Raw genomic sequence first — 26209 nt, forward strand, 5'->3', positions numbered from 1 at the left:
CAGAAATCTGCCTAATCATTTATCTATTTCAATTGTGAAAACGACTAATTTTTCCCTGTTCTTCTCATAAATGATTTTCATATACCATGCCAAAACACACAACACCTGTCTGGTAAGAACAGAATTACTAGGCTTTGATTCTTAGTAGTGGTTCCTTCTTTTTGGTAAATATGAGAGTTGGCTTTTGGTCTAATTACTCATACTTCAAAAATAACTACTGCTAATACTTTCAAGAAGGTTGTATATAAGAAAGTATTAGATAATATGAGAGTAATTTGGGAATATTAGAAGAAAAATCTATTGAAAAGACTAATTAGTGTTCTTTTTTTTTTTTTTTGATTGGTTGTGGGACTTGAACTCTGGGCCTGGGCATTGTTCCTGAGCTCTTTTTTCCTTTTAGTTCTTTTTTAAAATTTTATTTTCTTATCAGAGTGATATATAGAGGGGTTATAGTTACATTCATAAGGCAGTGGCATATTATTCCTTGAACATTGTTTCCCCTTCCAGTGTTTTTCTCCCACTTACTTGCCCTCCTCCAAACCTCTCCCAAATTGTACAGTTCATTTCCAACATATTGTCTTGTGAATATCACTGTAATATTGGTTCTTGAAATTTCAGATCCAAAAAGATTTTGACTAAAAACCTGGTAGAATACTGCTGAAGCATCTTGTCCTTTTGGTGTTAAAAGACGAATCCATCGTGTCCCAGGTTGATACCAGTGATCCTAGCTACTCTGCAGGCTGAGATCTGGAGGATCAAAATCTGAGTGTCCCTGAGCTCTTTAGCTCAGGCTACTGCCCTCCCCCCTGCACCACAGGGCCACTTCCGGTTTTCTGGTGGTTAATTGGAGATGAGTCTCATGAACTTTTGTGCCCAGGCTGACTTTGAATCACAATCCTCAAATCTCAGGCGTGGGCTACCGTGCCCAGCTTCTAGTCTTAAGTGTATGTCAGAGTAGTTGGGTCATACTTTTTTTGTTTTTTGTTTTTGCTAGTCCTGGGGCTTGAACTCAGGGCCTGGGCACTATCTCCGAATCTCCCCCTTTCTCAAGATTAGTACTCTACCACTTGAGCCACAGCACCACTTCCAGCTCCCTCCCTCCCCCCACCCCTTTGGATGTGGTACCAGGGAATTGAACCCAGGGCTTCATGCACGCTAAGCAAGCGCTCTACCATTAGACCATACTCCTGGCCTGGGTCATATGTTTTTGATTTCGAATATTCAAGGTTTTCTAGGATATCATATTTCCTTTGCTTTGTAGTATCATTCAGCTTTTCTAAATAATAATTACTGAGTTGATACAGGTACAGTTATATGTATGTACAGGTATGTTCATGTGTATACAGACTATATTGATACCACCTATGCAAAGATTGATATTTATATTGACATCATATTTAAAACCTCTGGAAATTGTTAATTAGGCCAGTAACTTCTTTGCAGCTTGTAATATATTAGAATAGTAATTCTCAGTTAGCAAATATAATTTAAATATTTAGCCACATTGTCTGATTTTACACCTTGAATTATTTAGTAAAATATATTTTGTACTGAATAGGATACATATTTCAATGGCCCCCTTAAAGACCTGGTTTAAAGGAAAGTCATTGCTGGTTTAAGGAACCACTTAGTATTTGAGAGTATTGCTTAGAGAGTTTAAAAAGGCAGAGATTAGCCCCTAACAATTGAATCTGATTATAAATATACTCAGTAGGATTTCAAAATCATAATTAAGCAAACTGCATGTCTGTTGTGGATGTGATATTTTGTGAAAGTTGCCTGCCTGTGCTCATGGGTATTGGGACATACTTATGAGTACTTTACAAACTAATTCAAATTGAATTAGTGGAATTATATCCATTATAGCTTCATATGGCTATTGAATTCACAGATAAATTATGCACAGTTACTGGTCAAGTTAATGTGAATGAATCAGAAATAAAACTAAAGTAAATTGCTTTTTTGCTAAACATGGTTAAAATATGTCTTTATGTTATTAGAAATGTAGAAATGCAGGAAAATAATATATATTAAGAAATAGAATGCTTTCAAAGCTAAAGACCTTGTGCTCTAGTGTGGTGCTTGTTCTTAATATTTTGTCTAGTTTTCAAACACAAATGAGAAACAGGTTACTTTATAGTACACAGTAGGAAAGAGCTTATTGTACTTGTTTAAATAATCTATTTCAGTAAGTCTGCCTTGATTTTCTTTTTATCTTTTTCCTGCCCCTCTTTCCTTTCTTATTTTTTGCTGTCACATCTTTTCTTCCACTCATCATCCTTTATTCTTTGCCTTTCTAACCTGAAAAGTGTTTTTACTACTTGTAAAGCATTTCCTATTTTAATTAAAGTCTGGAACTTTACTTTTTAAAGCAGAGCTTTGCTAAAGGAAAACTACCTCTCTTAGCTTACATTTAACTTTTCATCATGATGAGGATAATTATCTGTTACTTCTAAGAAGTAAGCCCTAGCTAATTTCTGACTCTGTTCATGTTTAAAGTAACTTAGAATCAGCTTCAGAGAGTTCTGACGTCTGCTTATGTAATGTAGCATCCATCCTCTTCACTAGGTGTTCATTTTAGCTACAGATGCTTCATATAAAACAGGGTAGAGTAGCTTTCAAAAGGATTTGCACAACAAAGTATAATCTGAACTCTACCTTTTCATTGCTTGAGGAATGGGTAATGGGAGTAGAATTAACAAATTTGCTTTCTTCCAATACATTATCAGTTTTAAGAAACTTTCCGTACTTTTAACTTTCAAGGCTTTGTTCCATATCATATATAATGGTGTAGTAGTATTATTTGGGGATGGTGAAACAATATCTCAATATATATTATTGTAATTCATGTTTTATGCAATGGGAAAAGTTTCCTTTCGGTACAATTAATTCTGATCAGTGACACTGCCATCCCCCCCCCCCCCCCCCCCCCCGATTGTGGGGCCAGGACTCTGGGCCTGTGTGCTGTCCCTAAACTCTTCAAGCTCTTCAGCTCAAGGCTACTGCCCTATCCCTGGGCCTTGGTGTTGTCCCTGAGCTCTTCAGCTACTTCTTGAGCCACAGCCCCGTATCCGGTTTTCTACTGGTTAATTGGAGATAAGAGTCTCATGGTCTTTAGTGCCTGGGCTGGCTTTGAACCAAGATCCTCAGATCTCAGCCTCCTGAGTAGCTAGGATTACAGGCGTGAGCCACTGTGCCTGGCAGCACTGCCATTCTTGAAGCCTTAAACAAAATGCTTTATTCAAAGTTGTAGTACCATACAACATGATTTTGTAGTTTGGTCAATAATTATTCATGGGTCCTGTTTCATCATTTAAAAAAATTTTTTTTTTCCAAGTCCTGGGCTTAAGCTCAGGGCCTGAGCACTGTCCTCGGACTTGCTCAAGACTAGAGCTCTACTACTTGAGCCTCAGTACTACTTCCGGCTTTTTTCTGTGTATGTGGTACCAAGGAATTGAAATTGAACCCAGGTCTTTGTGCATGCTAGGCAAGCACCCTACCACTAGGCCAAACTCCCAGCCCTCATCATTTTTATTTTTATTTATTTTTATTTTTTAATACTACGGTCCTGAGACATCTTCTGGCAAAGGTAGTCAGCTGGCCATCAGAACAGAATTTCACTTTCCAATGTCACATAGCCATTTTTATTTGACATTTAGTTTTTTTTTTAACTACTTGGATTTCTTTATTTCTACAACTTAAAAATGTTTCTTAATTTGTTTTATGAAGTATACCCTTAAGATAAAAAAAAAAAAAACTCATAGGGGGTCAGTGACTCACACCTATAATCTTTGCTACTCAAGGAGGCTGAGATGTGAGGATCTTGGCTCAAAGCCAGTGTGGGCAGAAAAGTCCCCATGAGGCTCTTATTTCCAGTTAACCACTCAAAAACCAGAAGTGGTATTTGGGCTCAAGTGGTAGAATGCTAGCCTTGAACACAAAAAAGGCTCAGAGACAGCACCTAGGCCCTGCCTGAGTTCACGCCCCGCAACCAACGGGAAAAAAATTAAAAGATTATAAAAAGTTCATATTCAAAAAGATTTTCTTTTTGAAAATACTGATTACATTATTCTTGTATTAGTTTTTACAGTGTGATACAATAAAAGTAATAAAAATTGGGGCCAAAATCAGGGCTAGGTTAGCTTTTTGCTCAAGGCTGTCTTTCTACCACTTGAGCCACACCTCCAGTTCTGCCTTTTTTGGTAATTAATTGAAGATAAAAGTCTCATGGACTTTCCTGATCCAGATGGTGTGAAACTGTGATATTCAGGTGTCAGCTTCCTAAGTTGCTAAGATTACAGGCATGATCCGAGTCTTAAAGCGGGTGATATATATTGTATAACATATACTGTACAGTTATAGGATGGACATACATTGTTACTAATATTAGGTCATAATATATTTGGTATTGTATAGGCTGACTTAAAATATAGTATAAAGAAGACTAAACTTTAAAACAGATGTGTGGATATTATTTGCAAGAGTGCTTTTCATTTAAACCATAGTACCAGTTAAAACACTGCTGCTTTGGAGATTATGTGTCCCTAACTATAGTGATGACAGCTTTCCAAATGTTAATTATTATTTTTTAGTGTGTAAGGGATATTAAAAATGGGCTTTAGACTCTCCCACTGCTTATTTTCAAGTCTCCTTCCCTCTGTAAAAGATAAAGGATCCTCCTATTCCTCTCCTGTTCCCTCATTTCCCACTATCAAATACTATTTGCTGGCTAGTGGTAGTGTGTTCACCTAGCATGCGCAAAGCCCTAGTTCAATTCCCTGGAACCACATACACAAGAAAAGCCAGAAGTGGCACTGTGGCTCAAGAGGCAGAGTGCTAGCCTTGAGCAAAAAAATATCCAAAGACAATGCCCAAGTCCTGAGTTCAAGCCCCACGACTGCCCCCCCCCAAAAAAAAACAAAACAAAACTAACCAACCAAACAAACAAAAAAAACCCATTTACTGTAAAGGTGGAAAAGCACTAGTGTTAATTTGGTCTGTTCTTTTTGTAAAAGTGTATGTTCTTAAGTTAACTCAAACATGAGCCACCTTTTGAGAAACATGTGATGTAAAATTTGACTGGACCATGCCTATCTTAGCCTTGAGCTCTTCAGCTTAAGGCTACCATCCTACCTCTGGAGTCACAGGGCCACTTCTGTTTTTCTGATGGTTAATTGGAGATAAGAGTCTCACTGACTTTATGCCTGGGCTGGCTTTGAACCTTGATCCTCAGATCTCAGACTCCTGAGTAGCTAGGATTATAGTAGTGAACCACCAGTTCCCAGCTCCTAGATTCCTTATTTAAAAAAAATAAAACAAACAAAAAGCAGTGAATTTTAAGCAAATGAGCATGTAAGAGATTTAAGACTTTTGTTGGAAAACAGTATTTTCTTTCATAGGCCTTGCCTTTAATGTAAGTTTTTGATGATTTTGTTTATTTATTTTTGTTTAGTGGTAGTAGTGTTGAAGAAAATGCTGTACTCCTGAGCCATGCTCCTCAGCTCATGGTTAAATTGTACACAGCAGTGCTCTAAAGTGGTGGTGGTCCTGGTAGTGGTATGGTCTTTAAAGTTAGGAGTTATCATATGTCAGGGTTTTATTGTTTCAAAAACTCTACAAGGTAGAGTGTGTGGTCATTTTCAGTTGAGAAAATTGAAGTTTATAGATGTTTATGTATTGTGCCAACAGTCATAGAACCAAGACTTGCAGCCAGTTTTTATGATTTCAGTGCCTGTCCCCTCTTTCACATGTCCCTTACTTTTTAAAAAAATAGTACATATTCAAATCATCCATATGACTCAGACTCCCATCTCCATTTGTGGTAACGTTCCTTTTACAGTATCTGTACATTTTCTAATTTTTAAATTTCTAGAATATGTCATTTTTTTCTTATTTTTCTCAGCACTGATGTTGACCTACTTGGCTGTATTTGGGATAGGCTTTTTCTTTGCACCTGTTATATGAATGTAGACGGCACTGAGAATTGTCATGGTATCACTACAGAATTTAGTTATCATTTACTAAGCAAATATGTTAATTGCAAAAGATTGTTAAGAGCAGACCTTTTAAAAATAGCTTTTGAGGATAGAGACTAGAAGGTACTGAAAAACAACAGGGCATTTTAAATTTTTTTAAAATAGAGGGCAATATCTTTCTTAATATCTAACTGAGTAACTTGAGTATACCTGGTTCCATTGTTTTCAGGTAATTTACCTTACAGTACAGACTACAAAAGGTCCATTTTAGGTGTTTCTTTAAATTAAGAGTGCATTTCTGCCTTGTCATTCTCCTGTCCCGGTCATCACATAAGCTTGCCTTATTCAGCCAGCCTCTCCTTGACTGGCCAGTCTCATTTTTGCCTTTTAACCAAATCATCACATGCGGTGTGGCTTTTCATTGGACCTCACAAAAGACCTTTCACCATTTCAATTTCCTTGCCCCTTCCTAGCCAGGAAGACAGAGTAGAAAGCTCTAAGTTAGGTGGTGGCTGTCTTATTACTACTGAAGTCCTCTAGCCATTTCTTCTGTCTGAACTCTTATCCCTTATTATCTTCACCTAGTGAACCACTTGTCAGGGCATGCTGTTGCTCTTGGTTTCAATTTGTGTAGAGAACTATTTATTATCTTCTTAAATTGAAGAACATAGCCAGGCACCAGCGCCTCATGCCTGTAATCCTAGCTGCTCAGGAGGCAGAGATCTGAGGATCTCGGTTCATAACTAGTCTGATCCGCAAAGTGTGTGACACTTTTATCTCCAATTAACCACATAAAAGCAGAAGTGGAGCTGTGGGTCAAGTGGTAGCACACTAGCTTTGGGCAAAAAAAAAAAAAGATGCTCAGAGATAATGGCCAGGCCTTGAGTTCAAGCCCCAGGATCCCTCACTGCACACAAGATTTTAAGTACATCAGTCATACATTAAAAAATTTCTAAACACGTCAGTTTTGTGCAATGCATATTACTTGAGATTTTAGTTCTTTCTAAGACAGAGAGAAAGGTTGCAAATTAATGGTTAAGGAGAAGTAGTGGAAGATCCTAAAGGCAATGAAGACAGTGTCCGTGACACACCAGCTGGCAAGAAAGAGCCTTTGTATTCTCGGCCATGATGCCTCCACCATGAAAGCTGAAGAAAATGAAGCATAAATGTAAATATTATTGTAAATATTGTGCATCAGTTCTTATGAGCTTGTCATGCCATACAAATTTGCTTAATAGCAAAAGTCTACTTCTTAGTTATCTCAGAGTTTTATGATAGACTTGGAAAAAAAATACTCTAGTTTTTTTTGGGGGGGTGGTTGTTTTGTTTTGGTTTTATTTTGTAGGAGGCCAGTATTGGGGCTTAAACTTGTATTGATAAGTCACTTTTGTCCCTTTTTAACTTTTTTGTATTTCAGGTGTGCATGCTTAAATTCTGATCAGAATTGCTCTGTTACTTTGTTTTGTTTTTCAATATCTGACTTTCTAAAAATTCTGACCAGATATATTTAGAATGTCTTGCATTCTTGGTTGGTATGATTGTTTCCTGAGGATTAGATTTACCTGAATATATATCATGTTAATGTTTTTCCCCAGTGATACCACTTCTCTGATGTTAGGGACTCTTTCTTACACTTTATATCATGACAACTAAGGCCTGCATAAAAATGTAATGATTTATTAATTGTAATTAGCAGCAGTGAAGGTTTAAATTTCTTAGCTTATGTTTTTTATTGTTATTTTTCAAATAGACAACGACGGAGCAGCCTTTTATTCAGAAACTATTTCGTCCAGTGGCTGCAGATGGGCAGCTGCATACATTAGGAGATCTCCTCAAAGAAGTCTGTCCTTCTGCAGTTACTCCTGAAGGTAATGTTGAGGATAGCATAAAACCTTCCCATTTCTGTTCTAAATGCTTTGTTACTTAGGTAAGCTAAGCTTGTTTTCATATATAAATATATACACATTACAGACAACTTTGTGGTAATTTTCTATAGTATTTTAATGATTTGACTGAGCTGTCACATAGGGTCAGATGTGGAATTTCTCAATTGTGCTATCATATTGAGTGTATTAGTATGTAAAGTGTTTTGGATTTGAAGGCATTTCATATTTGCAATTAGGGTTGCTTAATCACACACATGTGTACATGTACACACACACATTTCTTCTATTATTCATTTCCTGATGTCTGGATTCTAATTCCAGTCCTGTGGTTGTTATTGGTTGACTTTAGGAGAAATTTACAGGGGCACATGTTCATTGATAAATTGAATAGCCCTGTGTTATATTAGTTTAGTGAGGAGTAAGGTATTAATATGAAAGTAATATTTTAATGTTGATTGATTGTTTTGCCAATACTGGGGCTTGAACTTGGGGCCTTGTGCTCTGGCTTGGCTTTTTCACTTAGGGTGAGAGTTCTACCACTTGAGCTACATATCCCATTAAAAGCAAGTTTGCTGGTTATTTGGAGATAATAATCTCATGACAGACTGGACTGTCCTGTCCAGGCTGGCTTTGAACTGAAATATTCGGATCTCAGCCTACTGAGTAGCTAGGTATCTATAGGTGTGGGCCGCTAACACCTGACTCTATTACATATAATTTGTGGACTTCCCCACCCCCAACTCTATAACTTGTCTTTTCATTTTATTTTAAAGAATACAGATACTCCATTTTGGGGAGATCCTTTTAAGTACCAATTCTATATCTTTTCTTTCTTTTTTTCCCCCCCAGAGCTAAGGACCAAACTCAGGGCTTTGCACTTGCCAGGCAAAAGCTCTTCTGCCGAGCTGAATCCTCAACTGCAAACCTGTACCTTTTCTTTAGAAAATCTTTTTTTTTAAACTGGTCCGGATGCTTGAGCTTTGTATAGTCCCTGAACTCCCTTTGCTCAAGGCTAGCACCCTACCACTTGCGCCGCACTACCACTTCTAGCTTTTTCTGTGATTAACTGGAGATAAGAGTCTTAATGGACTTTTCAGCCTAGGCTGGCTTTTCTGCCCAGGCTGGCTGCGAGCTGTGATCTTTAGTCTCAGCCTCCTGAATAGCTAGGATTGCAGTTGTAAGCCATGAGTACCCAGCTAGAAAAATCTTTTGTCTCGTTTGGTTACATCATAGTTATAGAAAATAATTGTCACTTTAAGAAGTTCTAAGGAGGATAGCATTGGTCCACAGTTTCAGTAAAGAACTGCTCACTATTTATGGTTTAGTATACCTATATATTGTGAGCTTTGGAGCATTTTGACATAATGGCACCCAAGTGTCAAAGTCTTCAACTTGCATGTATAATATGGATAAGAACTGGCTGTCATCCCATGAAATAAAGAGAAAGTACATGTGGCTCCATTGTCTACCGCTCCCTACAAGAAGTGATTCAAGTGTCAAGGAATTTTGTCTTAATCCATCATATGACAGTAGAGTGTACTAATACTATGTATACGTGCTTTAGATCATCATTCTTGGGACTAACTCATCATGACCTGGTTTACGTCTTGTCTTCTTTTGATTTGTCAGTACCTAGGGGAGTTAGCCTAGTTAGAGGTAACAGGAAACAATCAAAGGTGAGCTCAGGTAAATTGTTTCTTGTGGTTTTAGCTGTAATTAAAAATGACTCAGATTTGAGCTTCTGTACCATACCTGAGTGAAATAATTTATTTGTTCATTAAGAAAAACACATGCTGAAGTTTCAGTAACAAAATCTTAGTGTTAAATTTCTACTTTGGACAATATAACCATGGTAGGGTTTGCTTGGTCATATTTATTTCCCACTCTGGTAAACTAGAGTGAAATAGAAATGGCCTTTCTCATCTGTAAATTGATGTCAAGATTTTATTGATTGGTCCTATAAGTGTTGGACAACTCATAACCTAATTTCATGCTTCACTTGCACGCTTGGAGCACATGTTTAAAGAAAGGCATTTATTCCATGACAAACAAGTTCTGTATCATTCTTGCCAAAAAAAACAACACTGTGACCAATGGTTTTCCCCTTTCCATTTCTGTCCTGCTTCATGACTTCTTGATACCTTTCCAGCTACCATTTAACTTTAGGTTTCCATGTGATGCCACAGATTTCATTATCTGTCAGGCATTTTCTTTGCACTGCATATACTACCTTGTGATATGAAGGAGTCTAAGATATGAAGGATACAGTCCCTGCTCAAGCTTTTGTTCTCAGGTGGATTGGACAGAAAAATTGTACAGTTGCAGTGTGGTCAGGACTGGAGAGAGGCAAAGAACATTAGGAAGGTCTTAGCACTGTCCTAATTGATTATGGAGAAGAGAAAGAGTTGGAAGCACAGCCCAAGTGGTAATAAGAACAAGACCTAGAGTTCCAACCCCACTACCATCCACATATAAGAGTGGAAGATAAAAGAAGTTAGACATATAAAAAGTAGAGGATCAGGTCACATATCCCACATGCTCATTATAGAATCCTTCACCCACCTACCTATGGGCTGATTACTAGAGGGTGATTGGTGCTGTGAAATTTGCTGAGGAAGCAGTATTTTTCTTCTTTTTCCACATACATACGCATGAAGTTTTCAGTGACATTAAAAATATAAAAAGGTATTGAGGAACTAGATGAAGTTAAGTGTTGAAATTTAGCATACTTCGTTTGACAATTGTAATTTAAAATTCTTATTCTTAATATGCTTTATAAAATCAGAATAATTGTTATAAGAAACGTAGTTCACACTTTTTTCTCCTTTGTTCAGTATGATTAATTGTTTTTATTCAGTGACTTCACTGTATGATGGGGTGATACATTTTTTCAGGCATAAACAATTAAGAAACCTTCTACATCTCATGCTGACCATAGCAGTGTTTGGATAGAATTAAAGCTGGTTGATTGCATCTTATGACCTGAGGTTTGAAACCTGCAGTAGTCATCTGCATGATGACACTACCATCTCCCCCTCTCCCCACAAACACAAGCCAAGCCAGACTTCCTCAAATGGAAGGCTTAAGAGTTAAGATAATGATGGTTTTGTAATTCCAGTTTTTGTACATTCATTTAGAATTGGAATTAAAATCGATTTGTATCCCTCTTTACCTTCCCATATTTGAATTGTGCAGTCATGAAATGGGTTGGGTCTCTCTGTGTCTCTCTGTGTCTCTCTGTGTCTCTCTGTGTCTCTCTGTGTCTCTCTGTGTCTCTCTGTGTCTCTCTGTGTCTCTCTGTGTCTCTCTCTCTCTCTCTCTCTCTCTCTCTCTCTCTCTCTCTCTCTCTCTCTCATTGTCAGTCCTTTACTTATTGTAATACAATTTACAAGTATCTTGCTGTTTTTAGTAATTCAAACAATGGAACTTTTTTTTTTCTACAAAGACGGCAATGTTAAAATCAGCTCAGTAAATTATTCCTTCTTTGCCTGTATCTGAGGATAGAATTTGATTTTCATCAATGTTGAGTAGCAACATAGAGCTAATTTCAGTCCGCTCTTTTGTGATGTTTTCCAGGTGTGATTGAATGTCAGAGTCAATTTTTTTTGTCATCAGAAGCGTTCTTATTGTGCTGCCCATAACTGTCATCTTCATTCTCTGTTCACTAGCAGTGGGCTCTATACTCTTGGTAATTTTGCAGCACATCAGCATTTATATTATCATAGATGCTCATATTCTCAGTGCTTGCAGTGGTACTAAGAGTCTCTACTGTTGCATTGAAAATTGCAGGTATAATTTGATTAGAGGTGATACAGTCATTCTTCATCAAACTCATATCCAGAATTGAGTAATTTAAGGGCAGTCACTAAAACATCTCCAAAAATAGGGGCTTCTCATATTTGAATATAATCAGAGACATGTCAGAATGAATATTACAAAATATACTACTGATTGTTACTAACAAGCATGACTTCTTTTCCAGCTGCCTTGAGTATAGCTATCTCACTTTTCATCAGTTAGAAACCGAACATTAAAGAGCAGCATAAAAGTCTCTTCAGACACCCTTAATTATCAACCTTTTCAAACAAGCTCATCATCTCCCTAAATTTAATGGCACTCTCAATGTAAAAATTTAGTACAATACACTACTACTAAGTCAGATAAGCACTGATGTATCATGATTCTATTGTTAAAAGATTAAGACTTTGTGTGTGTGTGTGTGTGTGCACGCGCGCGTGTGTGTGCATGTGAGCACACGCATGCACCAGTCCTAGAGCTTGAACTCAGGGCCTGGGCACTGTCTTTGAGCTTTCTCAAGACTAGCACTCTACCACTTGAGCTACAGCACCAATACTAGCTTTTCTGTGTATGAGGTACCAAGGAATCGAACCCAGGGATTTGTACTTGCTAGGTGAACCACTAAGTTACACTCCAGGCCCAGAGTCAAATATTTGATTCCATATATTCTGGCCAGTTTGAGCTCACTCAGTTCTCATGTGTTTTGTTGGTTGCCACCATTTTCATAGATTTGGTCATTTTTCTGGATTTTTTGTTTTTTTACCTGATATTGTCTGTCAAAGTTTGTCACATTTCAAATTTGCAACTTTGTGAGAAACAGGGCTTTGGTGCACACGAGCATTAATTAAGTTTTTTATTTTGCTCTTGTGTTTTCCCTAGGTTTCTTTTTTTTTTTTTCTATATGTGGTACCGAGGAATTGAACCTGGGTTTTCATGCATACTAGGCAAGCACTTTAACCACTAGGCCAAACTCCTGGCCCCATTCGCGCACGCACGCACGCGCGCACGCGCGCAAGCATGCACATGCACGCACACATCCATACACACTTGTACCACTGCTGGGGCTTGAACTCAGTGTCTTATGCTCTTACCTGGTTCTTTTTGTTCAAGGCTGGTGCTCTACTACTACTTGAGCCACCCCTCTTTTTCTAGCTTTTTGCTGGTTAATTGGGGATAAACATCTCACCGAGTTTTCTGCCTGGGCCAATTCTGAACTATAATTCTCAGATCTCAGCCTTCTGAATAGATAGGATGAAAGGTGCTAACCTATTATCTACATGAACCTTGAACCTTAGTCTTCTTTTTTTGTTTGTTTGTTTTGTTTTTGTTTTTTGTTTTTTAAATGGGGCTTGAGCTCTGGGCCTGGACACTGCCCCTGAGCTCTTTTGCTCAAAATAACCCTCTACCACTATGAGCCACAGCATCACTTTTAGTTTTCTGATGGTTAATTGGAGATGAGTTTCAAGCACTTTTCTGCCAGGGCTGGCTTTGAACCATAATCCTCAGATATCAGCATTCTAGGATTTCAAGGCAAGAGCACCAGTACCTAGCTTAGCCTTAATATTTTTGTACAAACTGAAATATATATATATATATATTCATGAAAATCAGTTTATATAAAGAAATTATATGCACTTGTTATTAGTTTATAATCTTCAGCAAAGCCAAATTCTAGTTAATGAAAGAAAGTATAATCTACAGTGAACTATAACTGTAAGTCAGTATCAAATTCCTTATGAAGATAGACACTTAAAGTGCGCTGTGTTACTTGCCACTGTGTTACTCTAATTGTGTTTAAAATCTATAAAGCCCAGCCTGTTCGGCAAATAGGTTTTGTTTTCTTCAATTTATCATGAATTCTTAGCTTCAGTTGGCTCATTCCCCTCTTTTCCTTCTCTCTGCTTTGTCCTCACATATGGACATTATTGACTTGGTGATATAGAATCTCTTAATATCTGAGGCCATTGATACGTCTTTCTAATATCAAAGAACTATAGCTAAGTACTCTCCTTCATTAATGGAGATTATGAGATTGATGAACCTAATGAAAGATGCCTCTGATTCCCCTCTTTAATTATTGTTCTTTATAGTAAACCCCTGAAACTATGGGCTAACCTGACTTACTAAAAACTAGGAAAGAGAGGCCATACATCTAGCATTCCATCTTTGCACTTCATAACAAAATTCTCTTGCCAAAATAGTTTATATGCAGACAATTTAAAGCACAGTGTCTTTATTAAAACCCATCTGTGAAACTTCAGTCTGACCATGTATACACAGTACAGTTATTTTATAATCTCTATGTGGCATTTAATAGTCCCAACTGGAATTACTCTTGCTTGCTTGCTTGCTTGCTTGATTGATTGATTGATTGATTGATTTATTGCCAGACGTGGCTTGAACTCAGGGCCTGAGCACTGTCCTTGGACTTTTTCAAGGCTAGAGCGCTACCACTTGAGCCACAGCACTACTTCCGGCTTTTTTTCTATGTATGGGATACCAAGGAATTGAAGCTGGATCTTTGTGCATGCTAGGCAAGCTCTTCACCACTAAGCCAAACTCTCTGCTTATTTATTTTAAAGAGAAAAAGTATTTTGAGCATATATTTTCATAATTTTGATTTTAATGAATAGATCTTAATATCTTAATTTTGGTATTATTGTCAAGAGGCTTTATCGGTGTATTAAAATGATCTTACTGGAAATGGAAAGACTTAGAAAAAAATCATATTAAGTGAAGTAAGCCAGACTCAAAGGAACATAGACTCAGTGGTTTCCTTCATTTGTCATAATCAGTAGAGACTTTGGGCTCTCCTAGCAGAGATTTACAATAGAACAAAACCTAGATACATAAGGCCATATAGAATGATGCTAAATGAAAGGACCTCCGGGATATAAAAACAAAAGCCATATAACAAGTGATTGTTGTCTTTAATGTACTATGTTATCTCTCATCTCTTTTGCTGTCCCTTGGTTATCTCATATTGTTACAGTATTTCACCTGGTTATCTGATATATTGTATATATGCGTATTTAGTTATTTGAAATTGGATAGGGAAGGGAGGAAAACAAGATGAGGAGCGAGGGTGAGGGGAGGCAAATGGGGACCAAGACATGAGAAAGGGTGTCAATGTATGTGAAGTAATGCACCTTCTATCTGGTGAATATAATGTAACCCTTCTATTGATGTCAATAAAAAATATATGAAAAAATAAAATGATCTTACCAAGTTTTAGCTAGTTATGGATTTTTAAATTTGTTTCAGGTCCTCACTACCAAACATAATTAGAGGGAAATTTTAAATGAATCATGTTTAGACATCTTTTGAGATTCTTTAAAATATTAAAGGTTAAGGCTCTGAAAATACATTGGATTCGAAATAATACAAAATAGAAGCTATTAGATTTATAAATAGGTAAAGATGAATGGGATATATTTACTAGAATTTGTGTTCATTAAATCCATCCTACTAAGTGCGTATAAGTCCGGAAGATGTTAATGTAAGTATTTTTAAATGGGTTTGTCGTTCTCTGATAAGCAGCAGCACTCTCCTTCTGTTTGTGATCATAGGATAAAAGCTCTGTAAGCTTGTATATGTTCATTTTTACTGCTACATCATGTAGTATGCTCTTAAGATTGAGATCTCTTTCCCCAGGAAGCATTTGTGTCCAAGATTAATTGCCCTTTTAAAATCAGCGTTTGATGTATTCCTTTGACTATATCCTGGCTTGGTTTAACCCCCTTTGACCTGACCTTACTGACTGTTAACCGCCACAGCAAAGTCAGAATCCTTCACCATGATGTATGCACTTCACATTTCAGCCTGTGATTTTTCGTGTCGATGGATTCAATTACTTGGTATTTTACTAATGAATGTATCAGAGGTTAAAGAATTTGTCAGATAGACCAAAACTGTTCAGACTAATGGCAATCCAAAAGCTTGCCTATTTGTTTAAATCTTTTTCAAGACTATTACATATTTTGTCCATGTTTTCCTCTTGGCTATAATAAATAGGAAGTCAGAAAGTTAAATAATGGCTACACTATTGATTCTACCATTTTATTATTCCATACTTTTGAAAATAATTTTTTAAACTCATATTTTCTCATCAAAAGCTTTAATCCCTTATAGATATGCCATTCATTTTGGTCTCTTAAATTCAGATTTTATTAATGTATTATTAATAACAATACTCAAGCATGTCAAAAGAATCACAAATAATTTATTTTTACACTTTTAGGTTATTTATCTGCTTATTGAAATTGGCCTTAGAAATAAGTACTAAAATACAGGTTGCTATCAGTTTAATTTCATTAGTAATAGATATCTTTAATACGTAAAACTCATAGTGTGGGCTAGAAGTTTGGCCTAGTGGTAGAGTGCTTGCCTAGCATGCATGAAGACCCAGGTTCGATTCCTTAGTACCACATACATAGAAACAAGCCGGAAGTGGTGCTGTGACTCAAGTGTTAGTAAAATGCTAGCCTTGAGGAAAAAGTCCAAGGACAGTGTTTAGGCGCTGAGTTCAAGGCCCAGAACTAGCAAGTAAGCAAGCAAGCAATAAATAAATAAATAAATAGATAAATTAAACTCATTGTGTGATTTCTTCAAGAATAATGCACATAAAGTAACAAAATATTTGTGTGTGTGTGTGTGTGTGTGTGTGTGTGTGTGTGTGTGTGTGTGTGTGTGTGTGTGTGTGTGTGTGTGTGTGTACAGTCCCTGGGCTTGCACTCAGGGCCTGGGCACTGTCCTTGAGCTTTTTCAAGGATAGCTCTTTACCACTTGAGCCACAATACTACTTATGGCTTTTTCTGTATATGTGGTAACTCAGGACTTCATACATGGTAGACAAGGACTCTACTGCTAGGCTAAATTCTACTGCCAAGCCAAGCTCTTGTCCCTTGAAAACTATTGTGCTATTTCAGTTATCTCTCCCTTCATCTCCCTCTTTTACACAAAACAAAACAGAAGAAATCATACACAGTTAACAGAAGCTAATCACCAAAAAAATTCAGTTAGGAATCAGGCCTATTTACAATGAGGATACATGTGAAATTAAATTAATTAACAAGTGTAATATTAAGCTCAGGGCCTGAGCACTGTCCTTGGGTTTTCTCAAGGCTAGTACTGTACCACTTGAGCCACAGGACCACTTCCAGCTTTTTCTATATATGTGGTAATGAGGAATCAAACTTGGGTCTTTGTGCATGCTAGGCAGGCACTCTACCACCAGGCCAGATGTCTGGCCCCATAGGTCACATTTTTATCCCTCATTTTAAATCCTCTAGATCCTACTTCTATTTTATTATTGTAGATTTCTAGTTCCTGGGAAGGGAAGCTCTCCAAGAAGTGACAAAAATCTATGCAGTGTATCCACCTTTTTATTTACAGTATTTTTATTTGTTTATTTTTTTTTGCAAGTCCTGGGGTTTGAACTCAGGGCCAGGTAATGCCCCTTATTACCAGTTCGTCACCAGAAAACCAGAAGTGGAAGGTGTAGCTCAAAGTTGTACAGCACTATCATTTAACGTGAAAGAGCTCAAGGATAGCACCCAGGCCCCGAGTTCAAGTCCTACCAACTCACCCCCACCCCCCCCCAAAAAAAGTCTTAGTCTTTTAATAATCGAATCATGATACATTAGTGTTTGACTTAATGACAGTGCATTGCACTCAATTTTTAAATTTATTCAGATAATGAGTCTGAGGTTATTTTGTTTGTTTTTTTGTGGGTCATGGGGATTGATCTCAGCCTGGGCACTGCCCCTGAGCTCTTCAGCTCAAGGCTGCAGTCCTACCCGTGGGCCTGGGTGGTGCCCCTGAGCTCTTCAGTTCAAGGCTATCGCCCTACCTCGTATATTGAACCAAGCCCTACTTCCCATTTTCTAGGGGTTAATTGGAGATAAGAGTCTCAGGTCCATTTGTGCCTGGGCTGGCTTTGAACTTTGATCCTTTTAGCTAGGAATACAGGTATGAGCCACGCACCTGGCTAGACTGTGGTGTTTTTCTAAACAAGGTTCAACCTTCCCTCAGTGCTGCTGTTGTCTTTTATTTTTGTCATGGGACTTGAACTCTGAACCTGGGCACTGTCCCTGAGCTCTTGAGCCACAGCTTCACTTTTGGTGTTCACGTGGTTAATTGGAGATTAGAGTCTCATGGACAGTGCCTAGGTTGACTTTGAACCAAGATCCTCAGAACTTACCTCCTAAGTAGCTAGGGTTTCAGGCATGAGCCACTATTCCCACACTCGCTCGATACCCTCCTTTTTTATAAGAGGAAATAGCTGGAAAGAGGTGCTTCCTGACCACAGTGCTCATGATTTTTCTTTTTCCTTATTTAAAAAAATCTATATATCATCCTTATCATTCTATTTATGGAATGAATGGATACTTGGATGGATATATTTTTCTTAGAATGTTAACAGTTCTAAAAATGTTCACTTAATTTTGTTTTGTTTTGCTTTGTTTTGTTTTGTTTTGTTTTTGTATGTGTGGAAGTCCTGGAACTTGAATTTAGAGCTTGGGTGCTGTCCCTGAACTTTTTCCACTCAAGTCTAGTGCTCTGCCATTTTAAGCCATAGCTCTACTTCTACCTTTTTTGGTGCTTAATTGAAGATAAATGTCTTACAAACTTTCTTTCCCAGACTGGCTTTTTGAACTGTTATCCACATCTCAGCCTTCTGTTTAGCTAGGATTATAGATATGAACCACCTGGGCTCAGCCTAATTTTTGAGCTCCCTCTCCACCCCCATCAGCCATGGGGCTTGAACTCAAGGCCTGGCACTATCCCTGAGCTTATTTGTGAAAGGCTAGTGCTTTGAACCACAGCACTCACTACCTCTGGTTTTCTGTGGTTAATTGCAGATAAGAGTCTCATGGACTGGTCTGGGCTGGCTTTGCACTGCAGTCATCAGCTTCCTGAGTAGGGAAGATTACAGGCATGAGCCACTGGCACCTACCTAATTTGCCTAATTTTAAAAAGATCTTTACAACTTAACTTTTTTTTTTTTTTTTTTTTTTGCCAGTCCTGGGGCTTGAACTTAAGGCCTGAGCACTGTCCTTGGGTATTCCTCAAGGCTAGCGCTCTACCACTTTGAGCCACAGCACCACTTCTGGCTTTTTCAGTGTATGTGGTACTAAGGACTTTAACCCTGGTCTTTGTGCACACTAGGCAAGCATTACCACTGGGCCACACTCCCAGCCCCACAAGTTAACCCTTTTTAAAGATCTAAGTGGGGTGGAGCTTGGTGATAGAGTACTTTCCCTAGATTAGATCCTTGTCCTTTGAGTGATTACATATGCCAGGTACCATGCTATCCAGAGGAAGTACAATAAGTAAGAGCAAGACTTTAGATACAATTCCATTACTTGCAGTCCCATTCTAAGAATACTTCTGCTCACGATTATGATGTTCCTCTGAACACAATTATGTTGTTGTAAAAGTCAGAAAACAAATAAGTGCAGAGGAAATAGGTTGTGAGAATAGGTTGCACTTTAGAACTGTTCTGTTGGGATGCTGCAACATCCCAACATTATATTCTCTCTTTTTTGCAGGGGGGGGGGCAGTCCAGGGACTTGAACTCAGGGCCTGAACCACAGTGCCGTGCTCACTTCCAGCTTTTCTATGTATGTGGCATTGAGGAATTGAACCAGTTTTTCGTGCATGCTAGGCAAATACTCTACCACTAGGCCAAACTCCTGGCCCCTATATCCTCTTCTTAGTAGTCAACTATTTAATGTAGAAACTGGGATTCAACTGGCTATTTGATACTTTATGCTCATTAGCAAGTGCCCTATCATCTGAGCCATACCTCCAGCCCTTTGATAACAACTTAAAAAAATGATCTCAACATCCAGTGAGAGAATCAGTGCTCTGAATTCAGGGCTCTGATAATGTGATCCAACAGACTTGGTACACAGTATATAATAAGTAATGCTTACATTGTCCGACTTCTTTTGCACAGGTAGAATTCTTGAGTCAGGATTAGTGTTTTGCAGACATACTGTGTGTCCATGAACTGTGACATTCATTTGCTTTAGAACAGTATTTGGGTTAGTGAGTTATAACTTGTTTGTTTCTATTTCAGAGGATGCAAAGGTAACTTTGGCATTCAGAACAACTTCACACACACACACACACACACACACACACACACACACACACACACACACACCACTTCTCAGTCATGTTTTGACTCAGTGCAAAGTAGGAACAAGATTCTGAGAATATTAAAATAGTTCAAAGAAATATATAAGTACAAAGAATGCTATAGCAGAAATGATTTCAAATATTCCAAGAACAATATAGTAAAACCTTTGCAATCAAGAATTTGCAAAAAAAAAAAGAATGTAAAAATTATAAATGTATCATTCTAAATACCTGAGAGTTTATCCATTTTGATACCAACACTTAGAAAAATCTTCTCGAAGTATTCATATGTTCTGTAGTATTCTGTATATATACTTTAATCTTTTCTTTCTTTTTTTTTCTTTTTTTTTTTTGCCAGTCCTGGGTTTGAGCTCAGGGCCTGACCACTGTCCTTGGACTTTCTCAAGGCTAGAGCTCTACCACTTGAGCCTCAGCACCACTTCCAGCTTTGTGGTACTGAAGAATCGAACCTGGGTCTTCGTGCATTCTAGGCAAGCACTCTACCAATAGACCAAACCCTTTTGTTTGTAGATAATTTATGGTATTCTGTACATAATCTTTCATGAAGAGGTGATTTGTGCTAGTCTTTTTTAAACAGTACTCAGTACTTTTTGAGATAAACTTGGAGACATTACTGAAAACAAGCTTAAGTTTCCATTCAGTGTGTCTAATACCTTCTCAAAAATAGATCTATGTCTTGATGATTCCAGTCACATTTCTGTTTTACATTTTAAAATTATGTAGGGACATTATTCTCTATGCCCTTGTCATTTCTAGTGGCCACCTGCTTTTAATGTAGTACTAAACAATTTTTGTCAGTGGGTTTACTGGGCTGTTTTTGCCACTATGGTTTCATTAACGTCAGACTTTGGTAAGCACAGTAAGCACAGTAATTAGGAAAGAACAAATACTTTCACATATAGCAACTGAATTTTTATCAGAATTCATTGTAAGCCTCAGGTTTCTGTTTTGGGTGATACATATCACAACATTTAAACTTTCTCCAAGCCTGCATTTCCTGTTCAGAGGACAAACAGCTTTAAAAGCTACTTAATTCACTAAGATTTGTGAATAGGAATAAGAATATTTTTTCTTCCAAACTTTGACTTTTGTTGATTATTGTTGGGAATTTGTTTCTTGGAATAGATGGGGAAAAGAAGAATCAAGTCATGATTCATGGAATTGAACCAATGCTGGAAACACCTTTACAGTGGCTCAGTGAACATCTGAGCTACCCGGATAATTTTCTTCATATTAGTATCATCCCGCAGCCAACAGATTGAAGGAACAACTCTTTGCCTGAATGGAACCTCCCTGAAACAGGATTTATCAGAGCATGTCACCCTTTGCTGCAGAATCAAGTTTGGATGGAGGCAGCCTAACCATACTTGGCTGCTGCCAGCCAAGCAAAGAGGAGGACTCCCTGTGAGAGAGGTGCCCGGGCTCGCCTTGCTTTGCATCACTGCTGCCTCTTCCACTGTGTCATTAACCCCAGCTGCAGTGTGGAAGACAGACACCACAGGACCACTGCCGCCTTCTGTCTTCTTGTAAAATATAATGAAGCTGAGGCCTTTGGCCTAAGATGAAAATGGGAATACTCAGTTTGTGTTTCTGATTAACAAATAAACGGGGTATTTCCTGAAGTGACCATGGTTGGACTTTAGCTCAAGAGAGTGGAAACATTGGTTGAATTTCCAAGATAATTAGACTTAAGAAAGTAAAAGAGAAATTTGGTTATCAGTAACTTATAGTAATTTTTTGTAAAAGATCAAATTACAGTAAACCCATCTTTCCTTAATGAAAATTTCCTATGTTTACAGTCTGTCTTGGTATGTAAACAATCTTGTAACTTTGATTATGAACAGTGAGAGATTTTTAAATAAAACCTCTAAATATGTTTTGTCATTTCATAACATAGAATTTTACCACTTTTCAAGTACTTTCTGAATCCCATGCAGGAAATCACTTTCTATTCTCTGTGTTACCATTTATCTTTGGCATAGGTGGATAGAGGGCAGAGGGTAACTTGTCTCAGGAGCTATCATTGAATTTACTGCTGCCAATTTAAAAATCTGTGTTCTCTACACACTGAAAGTATAAATAATGTTAACTGTCATTACTGTTTTATCACTGTAATCTTGTCAAATCATAGTATCCTAAGTATCTGTATAAGAATTTTGCATTTTCTGGAAAAGCCCATTTTGTTCCAAGGTAGCATTTTTCATTGGCTCCCAGTCTAATCTTTCACTGTGGCCCTTGGCAACCAGTTTTTGAAGCCTAAACATTACCTAGGTTCAGACTGCAGTAGCTTTTCCTTACCTTTACCAAAAATATCCAGATTCATTACTGGAGTTCTTATCACTCTAAGGAAAGTTTGCTGCACTTTATTAACAGACTGTGGGAATTTTCCCAGTCACATGTGTTTGTGCATTACAGTTGATTATTTGTGAGCTAGCCTGCTGTCCATATTGAATGTCAACTCATTTGAGTATGCTAAAAGACTTATATTATCATACAATAATGGTTTTAGACTCCACAATAAAAATGAATGTTCTTTCTTACAAAAGAAGTATTTCAATGATCAAGTAAGATACTATTAGTTCTAATTGCTTTCTTTTCATTTTTCCTTTTGTGATTTTCCCTATTTAGCAGTAAGTATATTCCCAGAATGAGAAAGCCAAAGAGCAAATATTCTGGAATGGAAATTCTAAAGTATAACCAAAACAGAAAAATAATGTAGGGTAGCAATCACAGAAGAATCAAAGTACAAGTAGAAAAGAACACTGGTCAATGTAAACAAAGCAAAGTGTGATTTTTGTAAAGGCATGGGGGAAAATAGCACTGTTTTCAGTGACTTGTGTTTTTTCGAAAAAGGTTGGTTTGAATATGATTGTTTACATTAAAAGAGTTTGCCTATTGGATTTTAAGGGGTGGGGTTCCCCTTGATGTTTTGGCAGACTGAAGTGAGCACCATTAGGCCAGAGGATCAGAATGCCAGGGGCTGCAGAGTAATGATAAGACATGACAAGATGCAGCCATGCAAGTGTTCCACTCACCCCCCTGGGTGCGGTACTTGTACCACAGTGGACTTGAGTTCTCTACTAACCTATACTTCCAGATTGGAAAGTACATTTTATTGAACACCAGTTACTTGTTCATTATGTTACCAGCATCATAATATTCTTCTTCTGTAACCCAGGTAAGTCCAGCCTCCAATGCCCTGGAAGAAGAATAAAGCCAGAAATGAGTGCTGGTTTACATTTATTTTTTTTCTTTGAATCTTTAAATTTTATGGTTTATTAAAAAATTAAGGAAATGTTGTGTGTGTCTTTATTCCCAGCAGTTGAAGTGTTTGTGTTTTGAGATAGATAGAATCTTGATAATTTTTTTACCAAGGGTGGATTAGTACAGAAAATCCTACTAGCTCTCTGATTAGCTGGGTGGTACAGGTGTTATTCATCATGCAGCTGCATTATGATTTACGTATCTAAATACTTGCCTGATCTAGTGAACAATGTGATTATAACATGTAGAACACATTCCAATCTGAATATGAGAGAAGTCTGAACACTAAATAACGAGTCTTGTTACGCTTACCCCTATTCCATAATGTTTTTTTTTCTTTTAGAGTTGGAATTGTGCCTGTATGTATGCATGATGATGTGTGTGCATGTGAGTGCCAACACCGGGACTTGTACTGAAGGCTTTATAGTCTCAGCTTTTTCATCCATAGCTGACAACATTGTACCAGCCATGCCCCTTAAGTTTTGAGTGTATGTTTGTATTTTTTTTTTTTTTTGGAGGCCAGGGAGGTAGTGCTGGTTAATTACAGATAAGGGTCTCTTATTTGTCTGCCCTAGCTGGACTTGCACCTTGATTCTTTTTTTTGGGGGGGGGGGGTAGTGGGGCTTGAACTCTGGCATGCACACACTGTCCTTGAGCTCTTCAGCCCAAAGCTACAGCCCTACCCCTGGGCCTGGGTACTGTTCCTGACTCTTCTGCTCAAGGTTACCATCCTACCCTTGAGCCACAGCCCTATTTCCCATTTTCTAGCAATTGATTGGAGATAAGAGTCTCTCTGCTTTGTATTGCCCTGGCTGACTCATGCTTTGAACCTCGATTCTTAGATCTCAGCCTCCGGAGTAGCTAGGGTTATATATGTGAATCACTAGCATGGTTCATGGAGTTATCCCAAAGAACAATAATCTCCCTTTCCACTTGTCTTACTATTGATATTTAGATCTGGCATGAAGTGAGCTTCCTGTTGCATGTGCCAGCATAGTATAAATACAAGTGTAAAAGTTGGGGTAGGATGAAAGGAAAAATCAAATATGGCCATGTGTAAGAATATTTGGGTCCATTTGTAGACAATCACTGAGATCCTGGAGTTTGCAAGTTCTGCCATCCCTATAAAACTGGTTTTTAGGTATTTTCAGCTTATCTGAAAGCATTTAAAATGATAAAGGTGGGAGAAGGAACAGGCAGGTATATACTCAGATCTTTCAGCCACACGTAGTAATTAGATTCTGATGGTACAAGAGTGACAGGCAGTCAGCATGAGATACAGTTTAAGATTGTGATCTTTTTCAGGTTAGCAATACTAGGATATTCTCAAGCTGGACAGCAGCAGAAAGTCTCAGCTCCCAGCCAGCCACACAGTCCTGAGGGTAAAGACCACTCCTCCACAACTTACTGGGATATGGTTCTGTGTGTTGAATGTACTTTTCGTTGGGATTTTCTTGCCATGAAAATCAAAACGCATTTCTATAAAGGTCATTTACTGTGCATTCCAGTGCAGTCAAAGGATTGCTCATGTTCTTTCAAACAGGAATTCCACATGAAGTTATCCAAACATAATAGCAAATGTACCACTATGGACTAGTCACTAGCAGTGACCACAGAGTTACAGGCTCAATTTCTCCATCCTTAAGATGGTTTACTAAGCATATGGGTTTTTAAATACTTCATTGTTTTTGTTCACCCAGAATGTGTTAGAGCTATAAACAGCGAGCTAAAGATAATTGGGAAGATTTAGAGATGTCCACATTCTCTGATAGCACTGATTTCTTCTGAAGTGATGTTTGCCTTTTCCTCTCCACTCTTCACTCCACTCCTCTAAACCACAAACATACAGCTAGGCCTTCTCCTTTGCTTTCCTTAAGTCTTAGTAAAGAAACTAGCACATGTCTAGTGCTTAAAAATGAAAAAAAAAATATTTGAAGTTGGTCATATATCTAGTTACTGCCTATAAAAATAGGAAGGGCCTTGTCATTTAGAAATCGATATACAAAGTTCAGTTGGTTTGGGTGGCATCAATGACCAGAGACTTGCTTACTCAAATCAGCCACTTTCAGTAGGGACCACTGAAGACTAGATCTATACGTCAGTTCACATTTCATTTGAGCTGTAGTGTAGACCACAACACACATCTTTGTTTGAACAGAGCTCTAATTTAAGCTACCCCTTGAAGTGGAGCCATTCTTACCAGGCATCTGGAGGTATTTATTAATTCTGACCTTTTCATAAATGAGTGGTTTGTGTCTTGCTTTTATTTCTAGACCTTACTCTGAGAAATGAGAGCTGTTTTAACCTAACATTTCCCAAACTTTCCCCGACTAGAATTCTTTCCCCCCTGCATTATCCTAATATCCAACTGAACTCAGCTTGAAATACTACATGGAGATTCTTCGATCTAATGATTTCAGTTTGCAATGGGCCTCTTATTCCCCCATTTCTGACAACTATTTGAAAGAAGCTCTCAAGCCTGGTGACTCATCTCCAAACACAATTTCTTGTGTGTTCATTCTTTCATCCAGATGTCTCCCATTATGTTAGTGTCACACTTGAATTTTTTTTTTTTTTGGTGCCATCTATACCATGTCATACTTGCATGTAATGGGTTAAAGAAAAACCCTTCCCAGTCCTAAGCAGTGAGAGTAAACAGGAATCAAATGGGAATATGTTGCTCTTAAGAGAGTCAAGAGTCTTTTAAAAAGCAAGATTGGAGAGTTACTAAGCTAAGCGTGCTGGGAGCAGCACCAAGAGCACCAGATTGAGTGAAGTTAAAATCATACAGGATCAGTTCTCGCAGGGTGTAGGTCTCTGGTATTACAACATACTGCAGGCTTATTTTTGTCTTTTTTTATTTAGTTAAACAAAGGAGGTGCCATTTAGCAAAGCAGTTTATGAATACAATGCATTTTGATTGTGTCAATGCCTTCAACATTTTCACTCCCCTTTGACATACCTCTTCCCTTAATTTTGTGTTATATGCAATGAATTCTTGACTGCATTCTCCCCTTTCCTCCTTCACTTGTCTCCCCTTCTCCCTTTGGCCCCAGTGCCCCACCTTACATGTATTTCCTGGTGCTGATTTTACTGGGCTTTGACCTACTCATAGAA

General features: G+C 37.9%; 1 protein-coding gene across 2 annotated transcripts in view; it reads left to right on the plus strand.

The window, feature by feature from the left end:
• The window catches only part of Atg5 (autophagy related 5), a 144594-nt gene that overhangs the window by 54860 nt on the left and 63525 nt on the right, over positions 1 to 26209 (plus strand). Inside the window, exons 7-8 of one of the 2 annotated variants that reach the window (XM_090338361.1) lie at positions 7726 to 7843; positions 20954 to 22653. In XM_090338361.1, coding sequence (XP_090194487.1) covers positions 7726 to 7843; positions 20954 to 21090 — 255 coding nt within the window. In that variant the 3' untranslated portion in view covers positions 21091 to 22653. Of the gene's footprint in view, positions 1 to 7725; positions 7844 to 20953; positions 22654 to 26209 lie in introns of those variants that run through there. The other variant, XM_090338362.1, reaches the window with a different exon arrangement.

This window comes from Megascapheus bottae, chromosome 8 (assembly GCF_031878675.1).
Source record: "Megascapheus bottae isolate mThoBot1 chromosome 8, mThoBot2.hap1, whole genome shotgun sequence".
NCBI lineage: Eukaryota > Metazoa > Chordata > Mammalia > Rodentia > Geomyidae > Megascapheus > Megascapheus bottae.